Source organism: Trichomycterus rosablanca, chromosome 4 (genome assembly GCF_030014385.1).
Source record: "Trichomycterus rosablanca isolate fTriRos1 chromosome 4, fTriRos1.hap1, whole genome shotgun sequence".
NCBI classification, from domain to species: Eukaryota; Metazoa; Chordata; class Actinopteri; order Siluriformes; family Trichomycteridae; genus Trichomycterus; species Trichomycterus rosablanca.
In genome coordinates, this window is record NC_085991.1 from 28,036,501 (window position 1) to 28,050,784 (window position 14,284).

At 37.8% G+C, this 14,284-nt stretch overlaps 1 protein-coding gene across 1 annotated transcript in view; it reads right to left on the minus strand.

Annotated features, from left to right (window-relative positions):
* The window catches only part of LOC134311906 (solute carrier family 2, facilitated glucose transporter member 4-like), a 31,586-nt gene extending 23,875 nt beyond the window's left edge, over positions 1-7,711 (minus strand). The window contains exon 1 of the mRNA XM_062993555.1: positions 7,679-7,711. Coding sequence (XP_062849625.1) covers positions 7,679-7,711 — 33 coding nt within the window. The remainder of the gene's footprint in view (positions 1-7,678) is intronic.
* Between the last annotated feature and the right edge of the window lie 6,573 nt (positions 7,712-14,284).

The following is a 14,284-nucleotide window of genomic DNA, read 5'->3' on the forward strand; positions in this document are numbered from 1 at the left end:
TAAGTCATGAACTATACATGGAAATGTCCAGATTAATATAAACAGTAATCCTAATCATTAAGCGGGTGTTTCATCCAATAAATAGTGTAATAGTGTTTGTGGAGGAATGTTATGTTCGCCCTCATGTTGCCTAGCAACACTGTTAACGGACTACCTGATTTCTCGGAAGAATGCTTTTTGTAAGTGTTTTTGTAAATAAAAACATTTATGAATTGAACATTGTTGTATTTTATTAAATTTTATGTTGACCGCCGTTTTATAAAAGCAATAAGCCACTCGAGACCGTGCGTTACTGCTATGATTTTATCACGAGGAAAGACGTTTTAGGCACTCCGTTTCCCGTCGTGCCAAAACATCCTTCCCTGTGATAAAATCGCAGTAACGCACGGCCTCTCATGTCTTATTGCTTTATTTTACCCTATCAGCTTAATTAATCTGTTTTTGCTCATTCTTGCTCTGATGCCTGCAACACAGTCTAAAATAGTTGGGACAGGGGCAAAAGCCTGGAAATGATCAAAACCTCCTGATTTGGTATACTTTACACAGGTGATACAAACATGACTGTAAAAATTTAACATAAATGAAAGACGTTTAAGAGCAAGGTTCCAAGGTTCAGTTTCATCAGAGAAGGCATAATATTCCTACTGAGAATGCCTTGGTATTTCTGTAATACCAGTCAAGATTTCCAGTGCACCAGATACAGTACATGTGTTTGAGAAATCGGCTCCAGACTAGACTGCATACATTTTCTGCCATTCAATACTTTACCCATTTAAGTCCTGTCATTTTGTGTATTTAATACTGGTTATTTGTTAAACGATGGTTAACACTTCAGGATGGTTCCAAAAATCAGTTCAACTATCAAGGCTGCTGAAAAAAAGAAATTGGCCCTGTGTACAAGGCATGTCCAGGCCTTGCTGCAACAGACCATAAAGATCGCAATACAACACCACACTGGGCCAAAATTCAGGGAACATTAATCCGAGAAAAATATCTCTTCCAGGTTTCTCATCTAAAATCACTTAAAGCAGACATAATATTTCTAATAGAGACACATTGATTCATGCATTAGTATGAGTTTAAAGCCAAGTCCACAGTATTTCGATCCTCTTTCTCTTTCTAAGCCAGGGGGTTACCATTCTTGCCAGGAAAAATATTCCAGTTCACCTTGACACATTGATGGCTGGGCTGCAAGATCAACATGTCATAGCTTCAGGCCAAATCAGCTCCCTCCCACTAACACTGATTTCTGCCCAGAGTTTGATGGTCCTGTCTTTATTTCCTTTTTTTATTTGAACCCTGCTGGCTGTGCCTCAACAGAGCTTAGACAACTGTAACTGGGCAGGACACGCATTGCTATAAAATCGCGAGATGGATCCACACACCTGCACAAATGGAAAAGAGCCCAGATGCAAATGTTTAATCAAGGTAGAACAATAAACGGCACTTATAAAACAGAAATGACTGAAAATGAAGACTTTGCCAAATTCATTGAAACATAGTAACAAATGAAAGACAGACAAACATTCACAGACCGCAACAAAGAAAGTGAACAGAACAAGAATAGCGCAGAACTGAAAATGATGTCACAATATGACAGGCTGCTTATATTGTAAGCTTGTCTGCAACAAGCCAGCGCTTGGAAAAAGGAAAGATAGGGAGCCCTCAGAACCTACCAGTTTGGTCATGCACATGCAGAACCCCTACACCACTGGCACTTCTCCAGCAGCCCAGCATTATAGAAAAAGACAGTACTAATATGTTGGCAAACATAGGTGCTGACAACTGTCATTTTAAAATGTATACAACATACTTTGATTATGTTAATCTAATTAGTTTTATTAATTAGGTCATCATTAAAAGCATACAAGTTTTTTAATAATTATTCATTAACAGAAAATCTCTTTTCACATAAACATTCAGACCCTTTATTTTATACTTTTTGGATGCCCCCTTGGAAGCAATTACACCTTCAAGTTTTATTGGATTCAAACCTACAGTGCTACAGTGGAAAAGTATTTCCCCCCCTTCCCAATTTCTTCTACTTTTGCCTAGTCACTTATATGTTTTAGATCATAAAACATGAAAAAAATGTGAGAAAGTAAAGACCCTAGTTGCTGCTTAATCAACCAGTTAACCAAATGTAAATGTCACCTGGGTTCAAATTCACCAGCAACGCCCATTCATGATCACTGCTGGGCCTGTTAAATCTAAACATCACTTGACTAGAATGAATGAAGCAAGGAATCAAAAACCAGCACATGATGCCACATTCTCAAATACAGATGCCAAACAAAGGCACTGAAATCTACCAGTATGGAAACAATTACAAAACCAATGCTATGAATCTGGGACTCATCTGGATTTTATTCTCAATTAATAAAATAATGATTTAAAAGCTGCATTAGCAAAAAAAAAATTTTTTATTTTATCAGACCAGGGAATCTACAGGTATTTCCTCATATCCAGTATTTCTGGCTGGACTGCCATCTCTAGGAAGAATCACGATGGTGCCAAGCTTCTTACATTTCACAGTTATTAAGGCTACTGTGGTCCTGGGACTACTCCTCTCAATACCATATTGTTTCGTATCATTTCCTGATCTATGTCTTACAACAACTGAATCAAAGAGATCCACAGACGATCCCCTGGACTTCATGGCTTGGCTTTTGTCTGGGCAATGGAGTGTAGACTGTAGGCCCCTTAGGACCGCATTTCCAAACTATGTACAGTAATTGAAATGGCAACAGGTGGACTCCAATAAAATTCTACACACATCTTAAAAAAACAGGGATATACTACTAAATATTACTGTGTATTAGGGCTGGGCGATATATCGAGATTTTATAAAATATCGATATATTTTCATACGCGATATAAGATAAGACAATATCGCGTATATTGATATAGATGTTACGTTCCAGTTAGATCCGACAGTTCGTCTTTCTCTTCTCCCAGTTTGTCTCTGCACATGTTCACCTGCCCCGCCCCTCTCCCTCACTGCCCCGCCCCTCTCCCTCACTGCCCCGCCCCTCTCCCTCACTGAACACAACTCGCCCCTCCCCACCGCTTCACCAGTAATTCCTGCAGGCAGCGGTAGCATGGAGACGGATAAAGACATGACAGAAGCTATCGAAGAGGAGCTGCTTACTAAAAAGAAAAATAATGACTCTTTTTGGAATTATTTGGAGATGGTTCGAATTCAAAGTGTCAGATGAGCAGCAGAATAATGTATTCTGTAGAGAATGCCGAAAACAAGTCCAGACAAAAGGTTCCAGCTCCGTGTACCTTCATTCGTTTTCACTTCAAATCCCAAAGTTAAAAAACAAGAAAACGAGTCGTTATTTGTTTTAAAAACCAACACAAGCGCATGCACGCGCTGACATGCACGTATTTACTTCACATTAAGTGTTGAGAAAGTAATAATAACGTAGCGGTGCGTCTCCTGTTGTTCTGACTCTTGTGTTTGTATATGTGATGTGCATATATTTGCTCTATCTGTAAAAACAAACATTATGGGGATTTCTGTACTGGATGTTGTACGTGGTTGTGTTAGTTTATACTGGACGATCGCCCGACGTCCGAAACGTCATTTATTTATTTATCTTCTATTATAGTATTTCTTGTTGTCGGCCAATTAACAACCAAACATTATTAAATTGCATGAACTAACTCTGCAGTAAACAAGGAGCAAACAGCAATTAAACAACAAATAAAGCTGTTAAATAATAATAAAGTGCATGAAGCAGAACGCTGATTAAAATGCATTAAATGTTGTAATAGTTACACAGTAACATGAACGATTAGTTCTGCCTGTATTACAGAACTGAGTTCTATACAGTAAAATAAAATATTAATGTAAATGTTAATGTTGTGGCGACATATACATAAAATAATGTATAAAGTCCAAACATGGGGGGGGTGGGGAGTTAACGAGGGGTTTACTTTAACGCGGTTTTACTAATGTCACACAAGCTCAGCCATCTTCCCTACACACTCGCTCCCTGCGCCCTATAGTACACTTAACATTCTTAAAGGGCCAGACAATATATTTGTAATTCACATTAGACGACAGGAGATGCCTTAGAAAACAACTTTTTTTTTTCTTAGAATAGCTCTTTTTTTTTTTTTTTTAAGGAAAAATAGTTCTTGTGTGAAGCTTCCCCAGCATGAATATTAATAAAAGTGCCTGTAAAAAAATTGGAACATGTAGCTTTGTCTCAGAAGTGTCTTTTGTTATTACCTTATGGGATAAAAAAATATCGAGATATATATCGTATATCGCCATTCAGAAAAAAATATCGAGATATAATTTTTTATCCATATCGCCCAGCCCTACTGTGTATACTAATATATGTTACATATTCATTATATATTTATATGTAATATATATAAATATGTATTAGTGGTAGCATAGTGGGTACAGCTTTGGGCAATCAACTGAAAGGTTGAGAGTTCAAATCCCAGCTCTGCCATTCAGCCACTGTTGTGTCCTTGATCAAGGTTCTTAACCCTCTCTGCTGCAGGGATGCCTTACAATAGCTGACCCTGCACTCTTTTACCCCAGCTTCTAAACAAGCTGCGATATGCAAACAAGAAATTTCATTAGTTCCTGCTGCTGTAACAAAAAAATATTTCAGTTTTTGTGGTAAACTTTGTCATTTAGAATGCTGCCTCAGTCAGTTGCACTGGTTCCACCACTAGGAACAAAAATAAGCATTTAAACAACATAGAAATCTATGAAAGAGTTTATTAAAGACTAACAACTTTGGGATAATAGTTTTTTTGCTCTCAGTTTCATTAGCTTTTTCACACCATACAGAAATAATAATTCAGTTTACATATTTCAGCAGTTTGTATTTGTTGTAGAATAGAACAGAAAAAGTTAAATATAAAGATCCAAATCAACTGCATTTCCCCTCAGGGTTCAACTTAAGAGATAACAATAGATACACACAGAACAAGAAAATTACCCACCACCATAAAGAAACCTCACCAGTATATCAACCAGATTACAAAAACCTTACTGATAATAAGAAAGGATAAAAGGCAAAAGACTACATCTAGATCAAGATGAGCCCAAACCAGAGAATGAAGATGATACTTTGGATAATTAACAGACTGAGGTGTTCCACATATACAAGATAGCTTCTAAGTGTTCCTAAATGTAGACAGGGAGCTTTATATTTAAGAAAATAAAAACTCTCCCTAAGCCACAAGAAAAAAGATGGTGGGATGGTGGGATTTACCAAAAATTTGGTCACCTAACCAAAATCTGCTTCACATTTAGGTAACCGTAAAGAGGGAGAAGGAATTCCAACAATTGTTGTAACAGCAGATGGTTTAAAAGGAATTCCAGTGGTCCTCAGAGAATGTGTTAAAATTTCTGACCAGAATTTCAGACAGGAGGGACATGTTTAAACACTGTTCATTAAATCAGTCAGAGTTTTGCCCAAAAAAATAAAGAGTGAAATTGATATGAGGGTATTCCTAAAGCAAACCACATAATCTCATCAAACAGTGTCCACTAATAAAAGACTTGAGGATGATTACACACATTGTGCAGGAAAGTAGCTCTAGTTTCTAACTAAGTCTACAATGAGTATGTGTTCCTAATAAAAAGTCCAGTAAATTTAGACAATATTTACAAAGCCCAACAACACTGCTGGACCTACTACACGCATACCAGTACAACACACATTGCCATGTCATTATAATCTGGTCATCGGAACTGCTATTGGCTATTCCCTTTGACTGATAAATGGGGTCGTAGAGAGTGACATTATATCCCAAATTAGATAAGATATCCTTTATTTGTCATATATACAAGAACAGATGTACAGTACAATGAAATTCTTTATCCCAATAGAGATGCTTTTTTATTTGAAACCTTTATGCAAAATTATTAAATTGTTGAATTATGTAATAAATACAAATATAAAATTTAATCAGAAACTGCTAATATTCTGGGAATTTTATAATCTGCACTCTCTAGAGTCGCAAGAAATCTAAGAACTCAGATCTAAGCAGTGGTCGGCTAGTTTAATAAACCCTGTGCCACCCAAGCGCCATATTAGATAGATGAAGTATGTGGATGTGTGTGTGTGTTTCAGAGTGGGGAGATCAAAAATATTTTAATTTACAAAAGGGGGCACTGCAGAAAAAGTTTGTGAACCACTGACTTCATTCATGGACACAATGGTTTGACAGGTAGATAGAAATAATACATTTAAGTTAAGATAAATGTTTACTTAAAAAGGATGTTAGGGTTGCACAACCCTAAATCAGGCTAGCCCACTGCAACTGGGATTCAGGGCAAGTCACTTTGGATAAAAGCATCTGCTAAATGCCACAAATGTAAATGTTTGTTTGTTTATTTGTATTTTAACGTCATGTTTTACACTTTGGTTACATTCATGACAGGAACGGTAGTTACTCGTTACACAAGATTCATCAGTTCACAAGGTTATATCGAACACACAGTCTTGGACAATTTAGTATCTCCAATTCACCTCACTTGCATGTCTTTGGACTGTGGGAGGAAACCAGAGCTCCCGGAGGAAACCCACGCAGACATGTGGAGAACATGCAAACTCCACACAGAAAGGACACGAACCACACCACCTGGAGATCGAACCAAGGACCGTCTTGCTGTGAGGCGACAATGCTACCCACTGAGCAACCCTGCTGCCCAAATGAAACTGGAAAAAAATCGTAAAAAGTGGTAATAAAATCTTATGGCTAAGATCTTACTACACTAATTGAACAGCGGTTAGTTACAGTTAATCCAATCCAAGATCATTTTCTTAGTGTTTTTAGCCAAAATCAAATTATTAAAGTTTACAGTGCATTCATATACGTATATTTTATCCTTGTAATAAACAGTTTTTACCAAACATAAAATAATTCTGTATATATGCACCAATGTAAACCAATTTAACGTCTCCACTTTTTCTAGGCAAATAGAGATTCATGTTGGTAAAGTTGATTTCAAGTTTACTTAATCCTTGTAATCTGTGTTTCACAGGTTCTGGTAAACGGACAGAAATAAATATGTACATTTCTAAATGTCATATTGCAGCATGAGGATAAATACTGTAGATACCAGCGGATATTTAGAACCGCACTGACCAGTATTACAAGCTTGCTCTCCTTGTGAAGGTCATTTCTATGAACTAAATGGGACCTGACATGTTTAGAGCTGGGTGTACACATATCAAATAATGTGCACATATGATTACTCATTTTAAAAGCAACTTAAGCTGGTACTGTAATGAAATTATTAAATAGTGGTTCATTAATGTACACATATTTGAGAAAATCCTAGTGTAAATGCCAGTAGGTGAATGGCAGGGTAAGGGGGCGGGCTTGTTCTGTTGCTGAAAATTACAGTACAGAAATTGTAAGAACATTATTTATAATATCACAACTATTAGGGTTTAAGCTTAATATGTTGTGAAATGTAAAGTGACAAAAAGTTTAAAGCACTGTACCTTTGTGAGCACATTTAAACGAATATTTTTCGATTAAAACAACTATTACTGTTACTAGAAGTTACTAACATATGTCATTACTGTTTATTTAAATATAATAGGTTAGATCAATACTAACAATAATAGAAAAAAAGAAAAGAAAACGACAGTAATAATTAAACTTTAACTTGTCATATTTCCATTACCTCTCCTCCAAGCTGCTGGAAGCCAGGCGGCATGGTTGCCAGTTCCAAATCACTTTTTGTGTCTTGTTTCCAGAGCTTACTTTCCCAACACACGGTCCACGTGGGGGGGATTTAGTCCTAAAGGGTTTAAACCCTCTAATAGCAAACTGCTTACCAAGGAATACTTTTAAAATGATAACAAAAAAGTTTTAAGAACTTTTTAATATCCAGACGTATACCGGTGGCGTGGATCTGCTGTTCCTCTGGCGCGCTCTGGGAGCAGATCTACACACTATAGCCTAATAATGTCACAGCAAGAACTTCTATTCATTCATCTTCACTGCTGTTAGAGGTGATTTTCTTACAGAGAGCCTTTCTGACCTTCTCTGTCATTGGCTGAAGTTATGTGCGCTTATGTGCGCTCACAGCACCGGGAGCAGTAGAGCTGAGAAGACCTGTTTTTTTTTAACCGCTAGCACCACTTACCGTTAGCTGTTTTATTCCTCCTTGCGTGACGAGCAGCCATAGTCGATATAAAATAAAGGTTTCCTTTAAAACTCATCTCAAACTAATCAAAGCTGCAGTGCTTTGGGAAATTAGGAGACAATATACTGTTATAAGCATCTTGCTGGACAGTAGTAGACCGTTACAACAGTAGATAATTACCCAGCTGAAACAATTCCCCCAGTTTATAATGGTAACTCTGTCCCGCCATGGACTGGCGACCTGTCCGGGGTGTTTCCTAACTTTCGCCCTGTGAATTGTACCCACCGCAACCCCAAATGGGATAAAGTGGTTGTAAAATAAAGCAATAAGCCACAAGAGAACGTGCGTTACTGCGATTTTATCACAGGGAAGGATGTTTTGGCACGACGGGAAACGGAGTGCTTAAAACGTCTTTCCCCGTGATAAAATCATAGCAGTAACGCACAGTCTCGAGTGGCTTATTGCTTTTATAAAACATAAAATATAATAAAATATAAAACATAAAATATAATAAAATACAACAATGTTCAATTTATAAATGTTTTTATTTACAAAAAACACTTACAAAAAGCATTCTTCCGCGAAATCAGGTAGTCCGTTAACAGTGTTGCTAGGCAACATGAGGGCGAACATAACATTCGCAATAAACATTCCTCAACAAACACTATTACACTATTTCTTGGATGAAACACCCGCTTAATGATTAGGATTACTGTTTATATTAATCTGGACATTTCCATGTATAGTACATGACTTAAAATAGTGTTCAACTAAGTTTGTACTTTTCCTTTTCAGTGGCGTATTAATATGTAATGATGTGAGGTGGTCATAGGTGTGCGTATATCGGTGATTTTACAGCGGCTTCGAACGCGGCTCAGCCAATCAGATTTTAGGACCGGAACTATCCGTTTTATAATGGACAATATACGAATAAATGAATAATGCTAACTGGTCACAGCTGCTTGTAATACATTTTAAGATGTATCAATGCTGGTTATGCTAATGGCTTACTTAAACATCTACCATCTTGATCAAGGCTGGTTGATCAGCTTGGTCAGGCTGGTTGCTGACCTTGGTCAAACTGGTTATGCTGCTTAACTAGCCAAACCATTAAGATAGACAAGCTAAATAACAACCAGCAAAGACCATATAGGTTGCCCACCATAAGTTGGTGGACCAGCTAAACCAGTGCACTAAAATAAAACATGGATTTTATGTGTTTGGTGGTTTAGATTCTTCTACAAATCACTGGGATAGATTTTGGAATGTGAGTTGCAAGCCAGACCTCCTCAATACCTTTTTAATAAATGGGCATAATTTTTGACCTTTCCAAAAAACTGTCACAAATAGGAAGGCAATTCCATATTAATGCCCATATTTTTGGAACTGGATGTTCAGCAAGCTTATCATCCTGTTTACCATGAAGTGTATGTTTATACTGAGAAAAATACTCTTAGGTTTTTCTTTACCTAGACAGCATGCAAATGTTTGCCTATATTTAATTGGCTATATTTAATTGCCCTTAGATCTCAGTAAGTAAATGAATAATTGTGCAATACCATACAGTAATTTGGTACCCTGTCCAGGATATATTCACACCTTGTACCCAGTGTTTCTGAATGGTTTTAAACCCACAGTGGTCCCGACCAGTATAAGAAAATTAATAACATTTGGAGTAGAACATGAGACTTGCTTTTTTCAAGCATTGTGGTTAAAATAGAAGAGTGAAGTAGGTTTAAATGTCAAAATGCTTTAGGAGTAAGAGTGACTCCTGACTACATGATTAACACAAAATGTTATTTAAAACAATGTAATTATTGTACAACTCCATTTCCAAAATGTTTGGACAGTAAGTAAAATGCAAACAAATACAGAAAGCATCTTTTTCTAAAATACATGCTCATTCCTAATTGGATACATGCAACAAAAAGTTTGGCCTTGGCAATAACAGACTGAATAGTTTGTACAAATGATCAAAAACTCTTCTACTCCAGACATAACCTTATCTTAGATGGACTAATACAAAATAAAATGTGTGCTGTTGTCTGACAGGTCTCATATTGTTTTTGGAAATACTGTAATGAATGTTGCGTTCTCTGGGCCAAGGAGATAAAAATCAGTCCAAGGTTTAAAAGCCAGTCTGTCACATTATGGAGGTGACAATGGCCTGGGTTACTTGCACATCTGTAAAGGTGCCAGTAATGCTAAGGGATGTATCTGCATTTTGGAGCAACATAGGTTGCAATCAAGTGACATCTTTTTGAGGGATGCTTGATTCAGCAAGACAATGCCAAACCTAATTCAGCATGTTACAACAGTGTGGCTTCAAAGGTGCTTAACTGGCCAGCCTGCATTACATATCTGTCTCACATATGGCACTTTATAAATCATACAATATGATAATGGAGACTCCAGACTATTCAACAGTTAAAGTATTTTATCAATCAAAAATGGGATAAAAACACTTTTACAAGTAAAACAATTGGCAACTGGTGTTACAGAAACACTTTATTAGGTACACCTATCTGGTGCATGTACTGTACATTAATATTTTTGTAAATTAAGCTATGCCTATCAAACTGATGAATTTTGTGGTTATACAGTTACTGACACTTTGTCACCCTCTATACCCCATTTATCAGTTGAAAGGGACCCTCATAGGAATCCCACTGACCATGTTTAAGTGGTGGAAATTCTCAGCCTTACAATGACACTAACATGTTAATGACATGGTAGTGTGTTGTTTTGGTTTGAGAGTATCAGATGCAGCAGTGTTGTTGGGATTTTAAGTACTGTTTAAACTTAATGGTCTTCCTGTCAGAAACACACCCTTGTACAGTGTACAGCAGGCTATCTTTTCCTATATGTGCAATGTAAGGTTATCTTCCTCTGGTAGTCTGTCCTGTGATGGTCTTTTTCTGTCATTGATAATGGTGTACAGGCAGTGACAAAGTGTGCAAAGCAACAGACAATCAAAAATTCTATACTCATAAAGTTAATATGTATGATAGGTGCAGCTTATAAAACAATAAATGTATGTAATAGATAGGTGTTCCTAATAAAGTGCTGGGTGAGTGTATATGCAAAAAGGTTGATTAGTTTTGGCCATACTGTGATATATTGTTTCCAACAACTCTCCACATAAGCATTTAATTCTTTCAAAGCCATCTGTGTTAAACTTTTCTAATCTGCCATTGCTCTGGATGAAGTATGGTTAGGACTTCAAGCCAAAGGCACTTGACAGCTGACCGGTTTGCCATTGTCCGTCTTTCATTGCACATAAATCCCTTACTATTTTAGAACACATGCCAAAGGGGTCACACACTGAGCCAGCCCCCTACCCCCAACTCACTCCAATACCACATGAAAAATGACGATTAATCCTCCTCACATAACAGGTGTTCTGCAAACATGGGTCATACCACTTTGGTTTCAAAGTAGGGGGGTCATTTAGGAGGATGGGCTCAGTAAGGGTGTCGATAAAGAGAAGGTTAGCAGTGGTGAAATATGTCTATTCTGTTTATGTGCTCACCTCCCTTACTACCCAGTACATGCCCTCACCTCATACCAATTTTTCTCTGTTTGTTTTCTATTTCCTGTCCTTCTTCCTGTATCACTGTTCAGTGTTTCTGGATTGAGAAGGAGTGACTGAACCTGACACCAGTCAGCTGATGCAAAGGCCCCAGCCAGCATCATGTGGGCCTCACTCCCTAAACCAAGAGCAACTCAATACATAGCCACCAAAGCAATGACAAGTTTCAAAGCTCAATACAGAAAAGATATGTAGTATAAGAAATGAAAGAGACAATGTACATCAGGTAAAGTACAAAACATCTACAGTTATATAATAAAGACTTTATGCCATTGTGGTATAAATCAAAAAGGTTTTTGAATAAAATGTCAAACAGTGAGAGAAATGTAATTTTATCCACTTTATATACACACACATTCTGCCTTATACACTTACTTGCCTGGGAAAACAAAGAAGCCACGTGACTGACAAAACAGACTACTTTAGTCAGGTGATAGAAATGCATTTAGTTTATTTATAATACTGTATAATTGTATTTATTGTTAAAATTTATAAAATTATAAATAATTTTAAATAATGATTAAACAATGACTAAAAATTAAATGTTTACTGTCAAAATATGTATTGTTTTTATTATTTTACTATACTGTACTTTTAGTGTCAAATTCACAACACAATAAAGTGTGAAAACAGTCAGTAGTGTACTTTCTGAATCCACTGCATATAACTGAAGCTTAGTCCTTCACATTGTACTGGAGACATTTTTGCCCATTTATCTTTGCAGAATTGCTTTTAGTCTGCTACATTAGAGGTATTTTGCATAAACTACATGTATAAGTCCTTGCTACAGCACCTCAAATGGGCACCTCTTGAGATTGTTGTCTTGAAGTGAATTCACATTATTGACAAATAACCTCAAATTCTCCTTCAAGGTTTTTAATAGAGCAATATTAATAGTTTATGTCAAATATGGCAAGTCACCTAAAGCGGCAAGCCATCCATAGACCTCTGTATTACCACCCCATGCTTGACTTGTGTGTTGTTCTTATTGCGAATTGCTGAGTAAACTTCACTCTACCCCTAATAAGACCAATTTCATCCAAAAGGTTTCACTTTAGACCAATCAGTCCACAAACAATATCCTGAAAGATTCGGGAGTCATTAAGGAGCTTTTTCTCATCTGCAAAGTTCTTACATGCTTCTTGGTTAGCAGTGGTTCTGCGTAGCAAATCCCCCAATTTGTTTTTAATAGTGAAATAATAGACTCTGGCCTCTGAGCTGAGCTGTTTGACTAGGTTCATTGGTGACGGCCTAGTTCACAATACACGATTTTTGCCCTGATTTTTGCTCGCAGACTGGTCGCCACTAGATGTGGCAGCTCAGAAAACAACTTGCCATTTGCTCGGAGATCTAAACTCGACTCTCGATCGCTATGTGTGAACTGTTCAACGACTCGATCCGAGCGGTTAAATATCTGGACCAGGGCCGCTCAGGTGGCGCAGCGGTAAAAACACACGCTGCAACCAGGCTGGGATCTCGAATACATTGTATCGAATCTCAGCTCTGCCTTGCCGGCTGAAGGCTGAGTGGCCACATGAACAACAATTGGCCGGTTGTTCAGGTGGGCGGGACTAAGCTGGATAGGGTCTCTCTCTGTTAGACTGGTGCAATTATGACCTCTGCTGGCTGATTAGAAGCACCTGCACAGAGATGAGGAAGGGTGTGTCTCTCCGTACACAACGCTAGGTGGCACAACACTCGTCAATGTGTGGGTGATAAGATGCACGCAGCTTGCTGCCCACGTGTCGGAGGGGGCGTGGGTTAGCTTTGATCTCCTCGGTCAGAGCAGGGATCGGCATAGGCAGAGAGGAAGCATGATGCAATTGGGCAATTGGACGCGCTAAAAAAAAGGGAGAAAAAGGGGAGAAAATGCATTAAATGCATTATGCATACTTGTTTTTACGCTGCAAATCAGCACACAAACAACTTTGATCGTTTACCTATTGTTGACGTACATTTTTGGATGTGGTATTACTGAACCCCTCGTGACTTCTTGCATGTGTTTTCATGACAAAACGTAGTTTGGAAGACCAGACTGTCAAGTCAAGTCAAGTCAACTTTATTTATATAGCGCTTTTTACAATAGACATTATCTCAAAGCAACTTTACAAAATCCAGGACCAACAGATACAAAAACCCCTGTTGAGCAAGCCGAGGGCGACTGTGGCAAGGAAAAACTCCCTGAAAATTACAGGAAGAAACCTTGAGACTGTCTCATCTGTGATTCCTCCTGATGGTAGATTGTGTAGTGTGTGACCCCCTATCACCGATCAGTCGTGTAGTGTGAAATCCACAATTATTTAAAAGACTCCCGATTGCAAGAGATCCAGTTGTGTAGTGTGAACTGTACAGCGATCTGACCAGCCCCGGTTCTGGACTGCTTTGCTTGGGGGGGCAGTAAAACCTAATGAGGGGGCATGCTGATAGTCATGTTTTTGAAGCCAGAAATATATTCAAGGCTTGATTTGTGCATGAATGATGACAGCCAAGCTATTGATACTGGCTTAAAGTGATGTATGAGGTAAAGAAATAAAAATGCATGTTTTTGA